Here is a 17,538-nt window from a genome sequence, read left to right on the forward strand (position 1 = left end):
AAATTAAAATAAATGATGAGCTTAAAAACCATTTTAATGCAAAAAAATATTATTACGACTTATAATTTTCACAAAATAGGACACGACATGGAAAGAAGTTCAAACACATGTTCAGTATTTATATGTTGTTTATCCACGAAGCTGATTATCACAGTTAATACCGATAATACCAACATATATTTCGTGCATGCTGTAAAAAGTTTCGTACACAGAAACGTTATTGTATCTACATAGTGATTATAAAATCCGGTTTCTGATAAAGTAGTGTCTCTTGCCTACTGGTGGCTTAAGACATTATTTGCTTGCTAGCTCTCATGAATATTCAGGTTCCATAAAAGTCAAGGATGGAATTCTTTACCACCTGAGCAACTGTTACATTTTCAATAAGGTGCAGTTTTATGAAGTTAAGTGATTTAAGATAAGACTTTTTTATTTCGTAATATTAAAAGGGTAAGGAAATGTTAACACATGTATTTCTTTTACTGTGTTGTTACCAAAAAATTATTTAGAGTCATTAATAGCTCTGTTAGTACTAAAACTAAATTACCTTTATTCCAAGAACAACCAAGTCAAAGATGAAGCTCAAAACTTAGGACCAAGGGTATCATAATGTGCTATATGGTTGTTCTTCCATACTTATTTATTCCCACATTATAAAGCATGCAATATCCCAGACCTAATAGGCTTCACATATTTGTATCATAATAGGAATGTGGATTTAAATCCCCATATTATGGGGCTGTTATTCAGACCTTAATTTCTGGGTTAACACTATTGCGGCATTCCAGTGTGATGTATTGTAAGGTGGACTGCCAATAAGCCATGACACATAGTTGATATAGGTTAAACTACCTTTAATCCAAGACCAGACAGTTGCCAGGTCAAGGATGGAATTATGACTTAAAACAAAGAGTAAGATAATGTGCTGCACTGTCCTCCAATACTTCCTCAGAAACCAGAATCTGATTACGATGAGACCGACATTTAGTCATTTTAGTTGTGAAAGTAACATAACCTTGTTCAAGTTAATATGATGTCTTGGGTAACCTATAAATTCACTGAGGAGATAAACACTGCTTATGAATTATATAGCATAAACTACCTGATTTATTTCTTATAACTACATTTTCAAAGAGAATATGCTACCACTTTAATATAATTAGGCCGTTACATTCAATAACAACAAAGAATAAACAAATATGTAATTCAACAATTTGTACACATTTCACCAATTTAATACAGTCCACATCTTAACTAATTTACAGTGTCTTAATCAAATTAACAAGTAACAAAGAAAATGATCTGGCAGGGGGCATTAATTTAATCATGCCAACTGGATCTGAAATTTTTAATGTGTATTTAACATTAATTTAATATATATTTATATGGACATTACAGTCCCATTAAAATTAAAGGTAAATATATTGTAATACATTCAACACAATCATACTGTAATGCTATTTTTATCTTCATTAATCCATACTGTCAGATGCTTAGTGCTTCGCTGCGTCTAAATATATATATGTTATTATCAGTCACGGATTTAAAGACATATTGATTAATTTTCAGCCATGTATTTAATGCTAGTAATACACAACTATTTAGTTTTATAAACAGAGAAGCTGCATATCTTCACTTAATTTTATGAACGTATATATCATAATTAAGATTGTATCCAACAGCTTACGTTAAATATTTTTAATGTGTTTTGTCAGCTCCCTGACTACCAAACTAAAATAAGAACTAGTTTGTATATTTCTTCCACAAGAAATGTTATCTTTGGACATAACCTAACACGATGGTTCATATTACTGAATGCCATCTTTTTTTAAGAACCAAAAAATAAGATGCATTTATTTTGCCAGAATTATATTGTATTCATCCATTTTTGATATAAAGTTTACTCCAGAGCTTAGTTTCTTAGGAGGTATCTTAAAGCAGTTGAGTAAAAGAAAGAGAATTATGGTAATACTTTAATCTATTTAGGAGGTTATTAATTCAGTTTCTAAAACAAGTTTCTCATCCAGTTTATCCTCAATATAATTTGTTGGCAATCATAGTCTTAATTTTCAAAATATCTCATAAAATTACAGCACATTAGTATTGTCATATGTGAGCCTAACAGATACATACAGACAGAAGTACTAATTTCCAGTAATAATTAAGTAACAGGATTGCACCCTCCAGTCTCCATTTACACCTTTCTTCATGTCGGAACACACTGCTGCTCAACACCGACATCAGATGATGACAGTGTAACAGTGATATATGTGATGTGGCATGAACAATGCCTTTCGAATGCCTGTGTTCTCCAAAGAGTACACATTTCCAATTTTCTTCGTTCCTCGGAATGCGCCTTTTCAGGGGCATCAGAAAGAAAATGTAAACTGGGACTTATGAAATCTTGCCAGTGCCACCAACTGAAAAACGCATATATACTCGTGTATCTGTAATAGACCATACTTGATGAGATTAGAACACGTGAATATGAATGACTGAAGATCACAGAAAATTACAAATCTAGAGGTGAAAAATAAGAGGAACCCCAAGCAGATGTTGGAAGGCGAACTCCGACACCTAAACACATAAAGTTCTGTAACCTACTAAGACAAGAAAATGTAATTATATGCATGTACAAACCTCTAAATTTTAAAAATAAATTAAGTATAAGGTGACTTAACCTACAAATTTTATAACTGTTCTTTTAATGTCTCTGGCAATAGTAATCCAATAATGACTAAGACAGAGTGTTACATTAAACATTTGTCTTACAAACATTAAACTTATGCCCATGTAACAATAAGGACTCCTTTTATACATATTTAATAAATTAAGATTATTTAAATAGTAATTATGTTTCTTCCACTCATTCAAAACAAATACATTATATTCCTGTTTATATATCTGTGGATACAGACATTAACAATATAGTGTCTGTCTATATTTATCACATAGATACAGTAACGTATGAATCACATTAACAAACTTTAAGTGATGTGAACGGTATATAACAATCAAAGTTTTCAGATACATTTGAGGCTAAGAACAACTTTACTGGGCAGTCAAGGTCTAACATGCGAAGTACATCATAAAAATTTAGATCCATGCAGGATTCTGGTTTTACATTTATTACATATAGATTTTTTTTTGTAAAAAAAAATATTTTACTATTTTTCATTGTTTAAGATTCAATCAGTTTTCTGTAAACACTTCAAAGTAACATTATATCTTGTATTCGAGGAAGACCAAAGGATTTGGCTGGAGTTTGTGTCCTCTCAACTCCTTAGATGAACTAGAAAATGATTTTTTACAATTAAAATGCACGTGATACAAGTTATAAGCATGTGTACTTAAGTGGATTAGTTGGCATGGACCATATAACATTCAGTTCATTATACCGTTGATTTTTTTAATGGCCGAAACTGAAGTAAGAATTTAAAAATTATTAATTTGAATATTAAAAATATTAAATCTCATACTAATCAAATGTAAACATTTAAATAATTACCATATTTTATCCACATTTCCCTTCAGAGCTTCTAAATCAATGCATAGACTTCCAAAAATTATTGATTATTTTTATTCAGGAATTATTACAAAATAATTTGCTTCTTGTAGTACTTTTATTGACATTTTTTTTCAAGGCATGTGAGAGACAACGGTGCCATCCTTGATAGTGGCAATACCTGGCCATAGTGTTGGCTGAACTGATTTAATTTGTTCTGTGACTGGAATCTTTGTGTCTGCCACGGCAGGTACAGGCAAACCTTGAGCCTGGCCTGGAATAAATGGTTCTACCAGAGACGTTGTAACGTAGTCATAGTATGCATTTTCATTGCAGCAGCGGCTATTATTGTTATTATGGCCTCCAACATGAAAGAACGTGGACAGCAGAAGAGTAAGAAGTAAGACCAAGCCTCCGCAGCAGAAGACCGCAAGCCCAGCGAGACGGCAGAGTTCCAGTCTGTGATTAAAAGCAACGGCCGTATGATCTAGTATTTCGATGTTACTATGATGGCCTACAATCATCTCACGCTGAGGTGTCAGATGTCCTACTAGGAGTGTAATGATTCCAACTAAGATCAGGTTGATCCCTCCCCAAAGTCCGGCACGGAACCAAAATCCGTGGCAACACTTACGACAGCCACGGCTTTTCATTGGATCCACCGTATACTCAAAGTCATCTTCCTGCAACATTAGAAAGAGATCATAAAATGAAATTTATGTAAGATTTGAGGTTTTCACACCGGTGAGTATGAAGATTTCCGTCTTCTGGGTTGTTGCGCTGTGTAGTCTGGTTGATGTTAGCCACGTTTCAGAGGTCATACTACCTCTGTCATCAGGGCCCTGATGACGGAGGCAGTATGACCTCTGAAACGTTGGTTAACATCGACCAGACTACACAGCGCAACAACCTAGAAGACAGGAATCTAAATGAAATTTACATTATGACATAAAATACAGATTTCATTATTTTAAAATGAAAACATATTCTTTATATGGTTTATACCTAACAAAGCACAGGAAAAAATAGTTTATAATTAGATTAGCTTTGTGATAATAAATAAATGAACATAAAAACAGTGAAAATATATTTGGAACAATTTTATCCAGATGGGTCGTCTTGACTTAGGTTTCCTTCTCTGACTTTTTTCAGTGCCGCCATGCAAATACCTCAAACAGTTGATATTTCATGTTGTCATGGCAGCAAGTACGTCGACAGCCTCTGTAACGACAACAACAACTAACCTCAACGTAATCTTCGTAGAGTTGAGAATTTTTAACCGGAGCCGAATCATAAAAATGGTGAAGGTAACTTTTGACTCCAAAGTAGATGGGGCAACTCCCACCTCGCATCCCTCCACATCCCGGAGCACCGCCTTCTTCACTTTCTTGAGATGGCTCTTCTTGCTTTTGCTGCTGCTTTGGTTTTTCTTCTTCGTGTCGCCGAGTCAATTGTGCTGGTTCCTGTTTTTGTTTCAGTTCCTCGTGCCGTTGCTTTAGTTTTTCCTGGTCTTCTTTTGGCGTCAGTTGCTTTTCGGGTTGTTCGTGTTGATGCTGCTGCCATTTTGATTTGTTTTGTTGTATTATTTCCTGCTGTAACCATTTTACTGACTGACGATATTTCTGTCGGTTTGCTTCATTTTCTTTGTCCTTCTCGTGTTCTTTTGAATTTCTTTCTTTTTCCTCCTCGTATGATTGGAACTGCTGTGGTCCAAACTTTTCTTCTTCCTGCCTTTCGTTATAACCTTCCTTTGTTTGTTCCTGTCTTTGTTGCTGTTCTAGCTTCTGTTTCTGTGTTCCCTGTTCTTTCACCGTTGACTGTTGTTGATTCTTCTGAACAGATTGAATTCTCTTCTTTTGTGGTTGCTGAATCTGCTGTTCTTTCTGTTGAATCTGTTCTTTCCATTCATTTTGCTTGCCTTTCCCTGTCTGGCGTTCTTGTTTCCGTTGTTCCACTCGCTGTTCTCGCGATTTCTGCTGTTTCGGCCGAGTTTCTTTTTGCTCTTGTAATTCTGTCTGTTGCTTCAATGGCTGTTGTTTCTGGTGCACTGTTTTCTGTTGTGGACATCGTTGAACTTCGTGTTCTAATTGCTTGATCTGATCATTAATAGCAGTCTCAGTTAATAATGAATTACCAGCCTTCATTCTGTTACCTTCTTGATTTTTCTCAGAATACCTAACATCAGATCGTTGAAGACTTTCCTCGCTTTTTTCGCCCCTTGAGGCTGTTTCCTGAAACGCAGTACGTAATGTTTTTTCTGTATTTGGCGCATCAAGAGTTCTACGATGAACGTCCTGTGACTGATCTTTCGCGTCAGACTTTTTTGATGGTAGGGTTGCTGTAGATTCCAGAGTCTCGCTACTTTTGGATGCGTGTCCTTCTTTGGACTTCGCGGATGTTTCCCAAGATCTGCGTACTTGAACACCGTGTTTCTGCTCGGTGTCCTCTGCAACTTTATGAATAGAGGATTCTGGAACTTCCTTAATCCCAAAATTTCTTGTCTTACAGCTTGAGTCCGACGCTCTTTTATCATCATCCAAGTCTTTCATTTTATTTTCTTTCTTCACTTTACTGTCAGATTCGTTTTTCTTTCTTTCACTTGCCTTCTCCTTATGTTCCTGTTTATCAGCAGCTGTTTCATTCTGAAGTGCATTTTCTATTGTCTCACTAGAAGACATCACTTCCCTTTTCTCCTCCGGAGTAACGTTCACTTCCGTTCCTCGTTTGCCCTCATCTGTGACTGATAATTTTTCTCCCTCCTTTACCTTCTTCTGTGGGGTCTGATCGATTGCACTGCTTACTAAAGTTCTGTTCACGCTTCCCTCAACAGTTGTCATCTCGTGAACTGGTTTCTGGTGCACAGAGATTATCCCAGCATCGTCTCTTTTTCTGTCTTTCTTTATAACCGTGGTTTCTTCTTCTTTAATTTCTATGACTGTGTCCTCTTTATTCAGTACTCTGTTCATATCACCAGATATTTTCACATCTTCTTTATGATTTTCTTTCTCGTGGCCTGCGCCAGCTCTTCCCATAGTTCCTTCTGCGTAGTCTTGTGCTTGAGTTTTGTCCGCTGCTGCTTCCACAGTCTTCAGCGCCTCATTTCTTTTCTTATCCTGTTCCTTTGATGGCATTGCATGAGCAACGTCTCCATTTGCTGCTTCATGTTTATCTGACTCTTGTTTGTTTGTCAGTGAATCCTGCTTACTTACTGACAGATCGTAAGTTGCTTTCAGCTTTCCTTCTTCAGGTGCCAGGACTTCAACAGACGTCTTCAGACCTTCCTTACCAATGTCAACCACCTCTTGAACTTCAGTCTCATTTATCTTACCACTAGCCACTTGTGATCCTTCTTCCATCTCTTTTGCATCTCTGTTCTTGTAATCTTTTCCTTCTTTGTCCTTGGACTTCACCCTTCTGTCATCATCACCTTTCTTGATTTCAACTGTCTTTTCCTTCACAGTACCACCCTCCATTTCTTTGTCTTCATACGTCTCTCTTTCCACACCTTCTCCATTTTCACATTTCCTAACTGGCTTCTCCCTTTCCTCATCCTTGTTTTCTTTTATGTCTGTGTGCCCTATTCCTTCATCCCCATCCTCTGTCTCTCCTTTGCTGTTTGGCTTTTCTTCAATTTTATCACTTTCTTTTCTTTCTGCGTCATCTGATTTCTTACACTCTTCCATTCTCCCTCTTCAGTATATGGTTACGTTTTATTTTTCGTAACAAAGAGTGGTGGATGACAAGTCATTGTATGTGGGTCTTCTTCTGTTCATTCTGAAATTTAAGAGAAGCAATGTTTTATTTTCACTTATACGCTCATTCTGTAAACATTACGTGCATAAATAAATAAGTATATAAATTCATTTCAGTGTACGTTCTTAACAACATTACAATTGCAATTTATGCCAATCCCTCAAGATAAGGGACCATAATACACTTCTGGGAGCATGCGCGTAATTGTTCTAGAATTTGCATAGCAGCTTCCCAGAAAAAGCAGTTTTCCTTAGGGTGAGTGAGTGCCTTGCGTTTCCCACACCGAGACGCTCATGACGCCTGAAGGGCGAGGAACAGACAGACAGATCCATTTATCTGACGCCAACTGTCTGCGCATAAATAACTGACTGACTAACTAACTAACCAACCAAATCCACAACAATCACAAACTGTTTAATTTTCCACAGATGATTTCTGTATGACTCAGAAGAAACCGCGATCATATCGTAAAACAGCGTTAACCAGCTGATCTTCGTAATCGTAAAGCGTGGTGTTTTCTTCGCGGTACGGACCGAATTCTTAAATATATTATTCTGACGAGCTTCGGCATGAAAGAATTAAAGAACTCAAAGGCACATCACAAACGCCTGGATAGTACCTCAAATTAGGCCACCACCGGTTCCTTCTACATCCTTTCCAATTCATCATTCATGAATCAGCCAATTCAATCGCGTACCCAAAACTACCTCCTCCTTTTAGATATATTTCGCTGGATGCTAAGTTATTTCCTATCGCCCGACTGGGCGATGCTTTGAAAATTACAGTACTGCGCATTTAAAATGCAACACTGTACGTGAGTAATCATTCAACAACGTGATGGATTAATTCATATAAATGGAATCAAATACTTATTAATGTAGGGACCACAACCACAACTATGTTCGGACGGTGGAGATATTCGGAATGAACAGAGTTCGAATCTTTTCTTTTTTTTCTCAAGCCCTATTTAGGGGTAATCCTTGAAATTAGCCCACATCGTTCCGAGGTCCTCTCAACACACATAATTTACGTAATCCTGCTAGATACAATGACAGAAATTTTGAAACCTAGAACCCATCAGATATGCTAAATTTGACTTTGGTCCTTGGCATGAAGAAATCGTCAAAGACATGGCAAATACTTCACTTCCACTGAAATTGGCCTCAGACCGTGAAGGCCGAGAAAAGATGCGGTAACGAAGACTGGCGGACGTTGATTAGTTTAACCCTCACCACGCGACAACTGTTAACAGCTGCCCCGCCTTCGTGTTTGAACTCCGCGATAGTTGACTACGACATCACCCTCGGAAACAGGTCAGGGGAAGAAACAGCAAAGTCGATTACTGAGCAGACGGAAGTCAGAAGGAGACATCAGTCTGACGACAGCCTCAAATAATGTACATTGGTTGTAGGCCTAAACAGAGACCTCAAATTAAGTCGGCTCGCTGCTCGTAAAGCCCGGTTTACACGTAACGTCTTATCGTACGTTTTGTTTGATCAGTTAAGACGTATCAGTTAAAATGTTACGTATGGACAGAGAAACGGACGTTTTGCCTGAACTGAATGAAGACGGACGTCTCTCACAAAACGGATCGGTTAGAGCATTGTTTTCCGGTAAAACGTCAGTCTTTGTAGCTTCTACCTGTCGCTAGAAATCTTAGAGTAGCAGTCAGTCTCTCATGGGGTGTGATAGCCCTTCTCATGGTAGTGTCCTTTTTTTGTATTTCTGGAGTTACTAACGATAGTAATTTCAAATAAGTGTCCGTATCCATTCGTAAATAATTACGCCAATCTCCAGGTTCATGACGTAATTCCCGAAGCAAATTCACATGAGAGAATCTGCCCCTCTTTAGCAACCATCGTCTAGACCACCGTGAGCGACGAACAACTTCCTTTCTTTTCAATTTCACGAGACACAATGAAATAATCGCTACAAATAATACTTCATCCATGGTATCTATGAAACTGAGGAGAAAACGGTAGCTAAAACGTAAATTGTGTGGACATGGGATTTTGGTCAGTTTTACCTGACCATCTTAACTGATGAAACAAAACGTACGATAAGACGTTACGTGTAGACCGGGCTTTAGGAACACAATGGTCGCAACAGATTAAATTAATATTTCACTATTTTAATTTATTATTAATGCTTTTAATTTAACGTATCGTCCCCGAGACCGGCTATCGTGACATTTTCTTTTCGTGGTTTTCCTTCATCCCCCAGGCAAATACTTACATCGTACATTAAATTAGGCCACCCTCCACTACCGCATCCTTTCAAATCCTCGTCGCTAGATAGTCTTAGCTACAAACAACGTCGTTAAATGAACCACAGAAATTTACACCGAATTGTTCCCTCGTATTGACACTTTGCTTACGCAATGACAGTTGCAGATGTTTTCTTGCAAAGGTTTAAGGTTGTCCCTGACACTTTTCGTACACGACGACACGAAGACGTATGAGGTAGAGGAGGTATAGCTCCACTCATTCTTGACCTTGGCGCGCACACACATCACTTCAGAAGAAGTCTGTACACCCTTACAAGACCAGCATTTCATGCCGTGTATGAGCCAAGAAATAACTCAGCTGAAATGAAATTCTCCTGGGAAATTAAATTACCGACACCCACCAATCCCAAATTTAATCGAAATTAACGAAATAGTTTCTGACGGATGGCGAAACACGCGACGTAATTTATTTCGGAGAACTTCGTCTAAGAAGAACTCAAAACAAGGACGGATGCACGCGCATTCATCAATATTTGTTAATAATAAATTCCTCGACTTCCTTCTTGCGAGAGATGCGTTCCTTTGTGATTAACTCACCGTATACCAAGAACACGCGGATTCACAGGAAACTTGTTTCATGCACTTTCCTTCCTTGTTCGTTTCACAGAAATGTTGGATTCAGCTTAGCGACAGAAATGCTGAATTGCATAACCGCCACTTTGATTATTGTTCTGTCGTCTTATCTTTTCTAAACTAAACGTGACCACTTCCACAACCGTTCTGCGTTAATCGGCACCTCGTATTTCCTATAAAATAAACTTTAAACAGTTCACTGACAGAATATCAAACAAGATTCATTTATAATTAAAAAAGAACCCGGAAACGAAGGATGGACTCCATTTTGTGAGATCCTCAACACGTTTCAATAGACGTAATATTGGAAAGGACTATGATGATGATAACCATAATGGTTGTACCTCTTTCACGTGAGGTACTAAATCATATTCATAGCTGAAATGTCAACCATCTGGCCAGAAATGATTCGGTCACAGGCGAATATCTGAGTTATTGCAGGTGATTCATATTGTTTCCGCTAGGTTTGCAAGAGTTATTCTATAATGGTTCTCATGTCATGTCCAACTGGAAACCTCTACGAAGAGAAGACAATACGAGGTGATTTACATGAACAAACAACATGCTGGCACTGCGTACAAAATGCGAAAGAGCTTTTCGAACTTCAGAGACTATAACCCTCGATTAACGGATCCATTTTACAGTTTCATACACTATTATAGGCAGGTGGGTGAAATTTTCAGTCAACCACCGTCTGATTTTTCATAAAAGGCCAGGAAGTGATGAGTTGGTTTGCGAGTTCAAACGCCAAGGTTGAAATAAAGTTTCTAAATCCGGAGTAACTAACAAAGACGGGGGGAGGGGGGAAAGTTTTTTTTTTAAAAAACCAATACCAACACAATATTATATCAATCTCAATATTTTTGTTCGTAGGATTTGAATAATTTAAGAGAACATTCTATGTAAAATATTAATTATTAATAACAAATGACCGCTGGCATTTTGAGTTCCAACTTCGGCGTGCATGAAGACGTCTTCTGGGATAACCAACCTATTGGCAGTGAAGATTGTCGAGTGGGGCACATTGCATGGTTTGTTCAACCCTGGGTTCCTCTCGCCCACACTGTTCCATCGACCGTCCGCCCACCCACTCAGTCAGTTTCTATGGACCCGGGATCTCTTATCGCATCAACGCGCGCCACTGATCCAGCACGGAGCAGGGGTGGCTACGACTGCAATTACGAAATTGCTTTGCTGGCTAATGGCCTCTTTACTGAATACCGATACATTGTAGTCACTTCTCTGCATAACCACCGCCGAAATACAGGGGTGAACAAGTACTGCCCAGAAACCGAAAACTTCCCTTTCTTCCTGCTGTGATGGTCTGAGGCTGACTACGTTCCTGGATTTGCGCCCGCTCATTGGACCGCTGCCTGTCCAACTGCAGGTAAGTAGCAGTACGTCCCTCGTTAACTTCTGTCTTTCGAAATTCTGCAGGATAATTAGAGTATTTTAAACCTGCGATGTTTAGAGTGTCAAACGAAGCACGAATTGTAATTATGTTGAAATTGGAACAGATTCCTTCACGGCGTTGTCTTGGAGGAACAGAGTAAAACTGCGAAAACGTGTGGAATGCTGGATTACAGGTCTAAACTCGTTTTCGTGTGCCCCGTCGTTGGACCGCATTTGGGTCAAATTCAATCCACGCATTTATTTCAGGATACATTTTAATATTATCGCCTGTAGTTTTTCTGGTTCTAAACAATGAAATGTCAATATCGATTCAGTTGCGTTTTTCTGTCTCCCTCTGTACACGCTTGGCATCCACATCCGTTTGTGTGCTTCCTGTTACAACCGTTTCATTCTTCATACACGAACACAATGGGGCCAACCTGTCAACACCTGTTTCCCTCCGCTAAAGGTAAATTTTCTACCGTGCGATTCTCCCCCTATTCCATTATACCAGGGGTTCTTAAATTATTTCAGTCAGAAGGCCTCGGCTCGCGGACCACGGCGGATAATTTACTGGAATTGCAATTTACAGTTGTGTGAACACGGTGACGAAACTATTGTTCTATAAGAGGCCGGGAATTTCTCATCTGCTAGTGTTTTCGTGTTGAATAAGGTGTGCTGACAACAAATGGTGAATGCCTAAGGACATGGAAGGTGGAATGTTTCAAGGCACGTGGAGAGAGTATGGAAAACTTTAGTAACATCAGGACAGGCAAAAATTCGGCTTTTTGAATCTGAAACATACGCGATCGTTGGGATATTGGACCTGGCCCATCGTTTGATGACATCAGACGATGGAAAAGGCAGAAAAACACCAACAATCAACAATGTACGCTGTATTTCTAGTTGTAAGGATTACGTTCTCAATAATACCCGAAATTAAATACAAACAAAAACAAACGCTCCATATTCTGTGCAACAAAGCAAGAGACAAAGGATGCTCCAATGCCCTTTAATCAGACTTTCTCATCTGCTTTGCCCAACTGAGCTTAAACTAACTGGATTATTCCAGACCACACACAGAAGGGTTAAATTTATTAAAACTTAAATTACAGAAGAAACTCTAAGATCAGACGATTCCAGTCCTTTTGACTAAGAGACTCACTTTTATAAAATATTACTGCAGAGTCGCCCATCCCCCCCTAAAAAAAAAAACAACAGACGACGTAGCTCACTAACGAACTAACTAACTAGCTGGCTTAGGGAACTCTAAGGTTCAACACCGAATTAACCAATTATTAGTTTAAAATCGTGAGCTTTCCCTTCTTGCCACAGTTTTTTCTTCTCCGGTTCCTCCATTTTGTTCTTCACTCAGGGCGACAGATGAAGCTTCACATCCGCACAAAGTAATCGTTCTGTGTCACGTGACTTTCACAGTTCCACCGTACATCTGCCCATTATTTGTAATGAAGAGCCCTTTTCAAAGCAAAGCGTTAACGGTGTAGCTGTCCAGCCAGGCTTTTACTAAAACGAGATTCGAGCGCACGCAGAAACTGATGAAGATTGTTAACGATCTCTGACAGATCGGAATAAAAGCCTTCTTTTGTTTTTACCACACTAGTTTGGCTTCTGAATTCATTCTAATAACAGTAACAATTTTAACAAGTTGAATAACGCATTTTTGTGAAACTTGTCTGTCATATTAAGAAAAGAACACATACAGGGTGTTTGCGAACAAGATGTTGAGGAGAAATTTAGACATACGAGGGATTAAATTACAGGGAGGGGGGGTAACTGATTCAGTAACAGAATAAAAGGTTCTTCGACGGAGATTCTAACCCCTAGACGTTCCCAACGTGTTTACAGCACAACCTCACTTCTACAGCGTTCTTTAGCTCAACGCCCTTTTACATGTGTTAACTGTGTTGATTTGATTTGATTTGATTTGTGATTACAAAAACCCATTACATCGAGAAGTGGTGTTGTAGCCCCAATATTCCAGGGTTTTGCCCTGTGATCCTAATCGAATCGACACGCGCCATCGACCGGCAACTGTTCACAGCATTTTATAGGCGATTCCATTTTGTATTGCACCAGGAAATAACGTCGAGTAACTGCATATGTCGATGAGCCGGGATAGCTCAGTCAGTATAGTGACTAGCTACGGGCTGGACGGCCGGGGTTCGATCCCCGACGGGGGCAGAGGATTTTTCCTCTGCGTCCAGACCGACTCTGGGGCCCACCCAGCCTCCTCTACAATGGGTACCGGGGTCCTTTCCCGGGGGTAAAGTCGGCCGGGGCGTGATGCTGACCACTCACCCCCATCTAGTGCCGAGGTCAAGGAAGAGAGGAGCTATACCTCCACTCACCCGAAACGCCTACATGGCGTATAGTGGGACAAACTTTTAAAAAACTGCATATGTCGATCTGTCCTTGATGTTTAACCCTATGAAGCCCAGTGGTAAATATATGTGCCACCTGCTTCAACAATCGGAAACTAATCATTTTGTAAATGTGGGCTTCGTATGATTCTCAATGTAAATACACAAACGTAGATGTGGGTAAACAGCTTGGCTTGTGGATGACGTCAGTCCCAAGAAATTGATGACGAATCTACTTGTCATTCAAAACGCAACTGACATGAATAAAATGAACCACTTGAATAAAACAACTGTCAATAAAACGAAATCTTAAGACACAAACAGAACGTTCGCCATTACTCGAAGACGCTCGACTGGACAACTTGAACTTCTGTACAGAACCGAACTGAGCGAAGTCACTTACCAAGAATGTAATAAATATTTTTTATGGGAAGGTTTTTTTTACGACAGACGTTTACGGTGTTAACGTGTGCTTTGATTGTTACACGGGAGACTCGTTAATTACATTTGTCGTATTGTTGCTATTGTTAATACGGAACTCCTGAACTCAGCTTGCAATTGGGATGATACATGAGACACATTTTTCAAATATGTCACCGTATCACTGGCCCCGATATTTACTGACTGCTGCTATGAACTTTTTTATTGCACATTTTCCAACTCAACCCACAAATATTTCTCCGCCATTGTTAAACAGAAGTTGCCTAGCACAATTTAAACTCGACAGATCAATATCGAAATTAATAATGAGACTTAAATACGATATTAAACAAGTTCTTTTGTTTCAAAGTAGTTCAACTGATTTAAATCAAAATTTTATGTACATAAAAATATCAGTTCGTAAAATGACTTAATTTTCGAACCTAATATAATTCTGTCAGCAAAGTGACAGACCGGACGAGCGGAGTTCAAGACCCGACAGTGGCATGATTTTTATTTTCACCATCACCCAGCCTCCTATAAAATGGGCATTGAGGTTAAAACGGCAGGGTGTGAAGCCCACGTACCCCCAACGTCGACGTTAAAATGCGTGGAGCTTTATCTCCACCCACAGCCGACTTTTTCATGGTTTCCAGCTTATGAACAGAAACGTCTTCAATTTTTGGCACATCGTTTCTGCACGGTTATAAACTTTTGGTGTAAATCGAAAGAAAACACGAGAGAATTTCGTGTTCAAAAAGCAATGTTGGTTTAGCCCCTGCGTTGCCATGGTGATGTATCGGAATCCTACTAGCGAAACAAAGAAAACGCGAGTTGTATAGATGCGCTATTCCCTTCTCTGGTATCCGATTGGCTGAACCGTAGCCCCCCTGTTACAACTCAGGAGGGTTCAAGGACCGAAGTTACTTTTAACGTCACAAAAACTTTCCTGATCCAAAGCTCAGCGATGTTAGACATATCACGAAATAAAATTCGGCGTATCAATTGTTATATTTTACGTAATCTACACCACTGGTAACGTGTACACGAGATTCACGTAAAGCAAGGTTATATTGGACCGACATGAACAAAATTAACTTCATCTTAACATTATCTTGCGTCGACCGTCAATACCACATTTAATCGAAATCCGTCCAGTAGTTACGAGATTAAAGACGCGGACGGACGGATAGTCACGTGTACATTTTGAACACGTACTGCAAAGAACGCCTACAACTGGTATAATGATTACGTATTTCAGTTTTCTGCGTTTTGTATTCAAATTATCTAATTAATTGTATGTGGTTGTTTTACATTAAATTTCTAGTTAATTGGACACGCGAGCTTGCTGTTATGAGGATGAGTTTCTAACACTGCTCCTGGCTATTACGCCCGCAGGGCGTGGTGTCTCGTGAAAGTAAATGTTTAAAAAGCCCAAAGTTGAGAAATATCAAAACGGTTACATTTTCTTTGTTAACACTTTATTAAAACCTGTCAATAATCTTTTTCGATCGCCGCTGATCGAACGTAAATAAACACAGTAAATAATAATGATAATAATTCCATTTTACATACAGGAATCAAAGAATGTGAAGACACTAACCGAACTCTCGTCGACGTAAAAACGTAAAATCACGCAAATAAGTAAGATTTACGTTCTGAAGTTATAAAAAGGACACGCTGGCGTCCATCAAGACGTCTTGTATTCCTTCCTAATCCCTTTTATTCTTCCTGCCATACTCCGTCCTTGGTATTTACAGGAATTATCAACAAAGATGTGTTCTCGGAATTAGCCACTTTTACCCCTGCGATGCGAACACCAACTTCACGCAGTCCGAATGCAATAGACGTGGGTTTCTCAGCTAATTACGATAACAGGCTTTCACGTTCCGTATCGGTCTCTTCCAGAGAAAACGGAGGTCCTTGACACGTGACAATGAGCTGAAAATCCATAATTTCAGACGTCTGGCTGTTGTACAGAGCTTGCGGTCCTGGCTGATTGCACTCCGTCCTCAAAAGAGCTGAAACTCCATTTAGTTTCTTGGAAAAACGGCACACGCACAAAACGCTCATAAAATGAACGCACTTTCGTATGTCGCGTCTGACATTCTGACAACGAGCTGATTCAGTTGGTAACTGATGTTTCTGGCAAACAGAAAAAGTTGTCAGTGGAACCACGGTTCCGGAGAATTTTACGTAAATACGTCTACACGGAAAGGAAGTTTATATATTGGCTTTATTCTAATTATTTCCTTTATACATGCTTTACAATTGAGTAAAGTTTGATTAAGACATTGCTTATTTAACTTGAATTAGTTACGCTTAAGATAGGTCTGTGGTAGCTGAATGTAATGTAAAGTAATGTAACGTAACGTTTCCTAGGTAACAATAATGCCGAGTAAACAGACGACGTTCCCTAGGTAACCATTGTTACACTTTTTCGTTCCACTTTTTCGTTACCCTTTTTCGTTCCACTTTTTTGCCGAATGACCCTTCCTTATAGACGTATTTACGTCAAAAAAATGTCTCCGAACGTTTGATTCCGCAACAATGGAAGTGGTCCCAGTGTTGGAACATCGCTGCAACAATGACCTATATGATGTGGCGTGAAGAACACGTTTGGAGTATCATTGTACTCAAAATAGTACGTCTTCCAAATCTTGTTAGCGGACGTGAACACGAAGACGGTACAAACTGAATGCAATATCGTCGAAGCCGAGCTACAAGCCCGACTCGACAGTTTTATTTATTCGTCGTAAATATAATACAACACACGTTTGTTGCAAAGCCTGAAGGAAAATGAAATGTATATCCCGCAAATATTTCAGCAGGATAACTTGTTAGCAGCACGGAAAAGCTCCGGTATAAATCCGGGATTACTACGAGCGAAGCAGAGAACATTTTCCCCGACAGAGGTCCGACCGTGCGTTTAATGCGAGCACCGCAGTGTCTCAGACATATCCCAGGGGTAAAATAGTAATTTGTTCATTAGTTACGCGCACAGAAAATAACACGGTCGCCCTCGAGGTCTTCGCTGTACCACCTGTTGCCTGCCTTGGTGTAACGAGGTGACGGGATCAGGCGTGTACGAACTTTTACTAAACGAATATTCGCTTTTAAAAATACATTTCGATCGGAAATCTTGTACGGAAGAGATAAATATGTAGATGGGAGGATAATATTAGAATGGATCTTAAAGGCATCGACTTTCAAACTGACTGGCACTT

At 39.2% G+C, this 17,538-nt stretch overlaps 1 protein-coding gene and 1 long non-coding RNA gene across 3 annotated transcripts; one reads left to right on the forward strand and one right to left on the reverse strand.

Annotated features, from left to right (window-relative positions):
• Positions 1–78: 78 nt before the first annotated feature.
• On the forward strand, positions 79–7,368 carry LOC147873625 (uncharacterized). Of its 2 annotated transcripts, none has more exons than XR_015535450.1 (2): positions 79–450; positions 3,842–7,368. It is a non-coding gene; the product is annotated as an uncharacterized LOC147873625 (long non-coding RNA). The 2 variants fall into 2 exon arrangements; XR_015535451.1 differs by having other exon boundaries at positions 79–388.
• On the reverse strand, positions 1,186–7,188 carry LOC110833948 (uncharacterized). Its single transcript, XM_022072578.2, has 2 exons — positions 4,750–7,188; positions 1,186–4,188 (listed from the first exon to the last, which is right to left on the reverse strand). Exons 1-2 carry the CDS (start codon positions 7,186–7,188, stop codon positions 3,640–3,642), a joined length of 2,988 nt encoding a protein of 995 aa, XP_021928270.2. The 3' UTR covers positions 1,186–3,639.
• Positions 7,369–17,538: the final 10,170 nt, after the last annotated feature.

This window comes from Zootermopsis nevadensis, unplaced genomic scaffold (genome assembly GCF_977971745.1).
Source record: "Zootermopsis nevadensis isolate Lab colony 2312 unplaced genomic scaffold, Znev_1.0 Znev_ptg000017l, whole genome shotgun sequence".
In the NCBI taxonomy this organism is placed as follows: Eukaryota; Metazoa; Arthropoda; class Insecta; order Blattodea; family Termopsidae; genus Zootermopsis; species Zootermopsis nevadensis.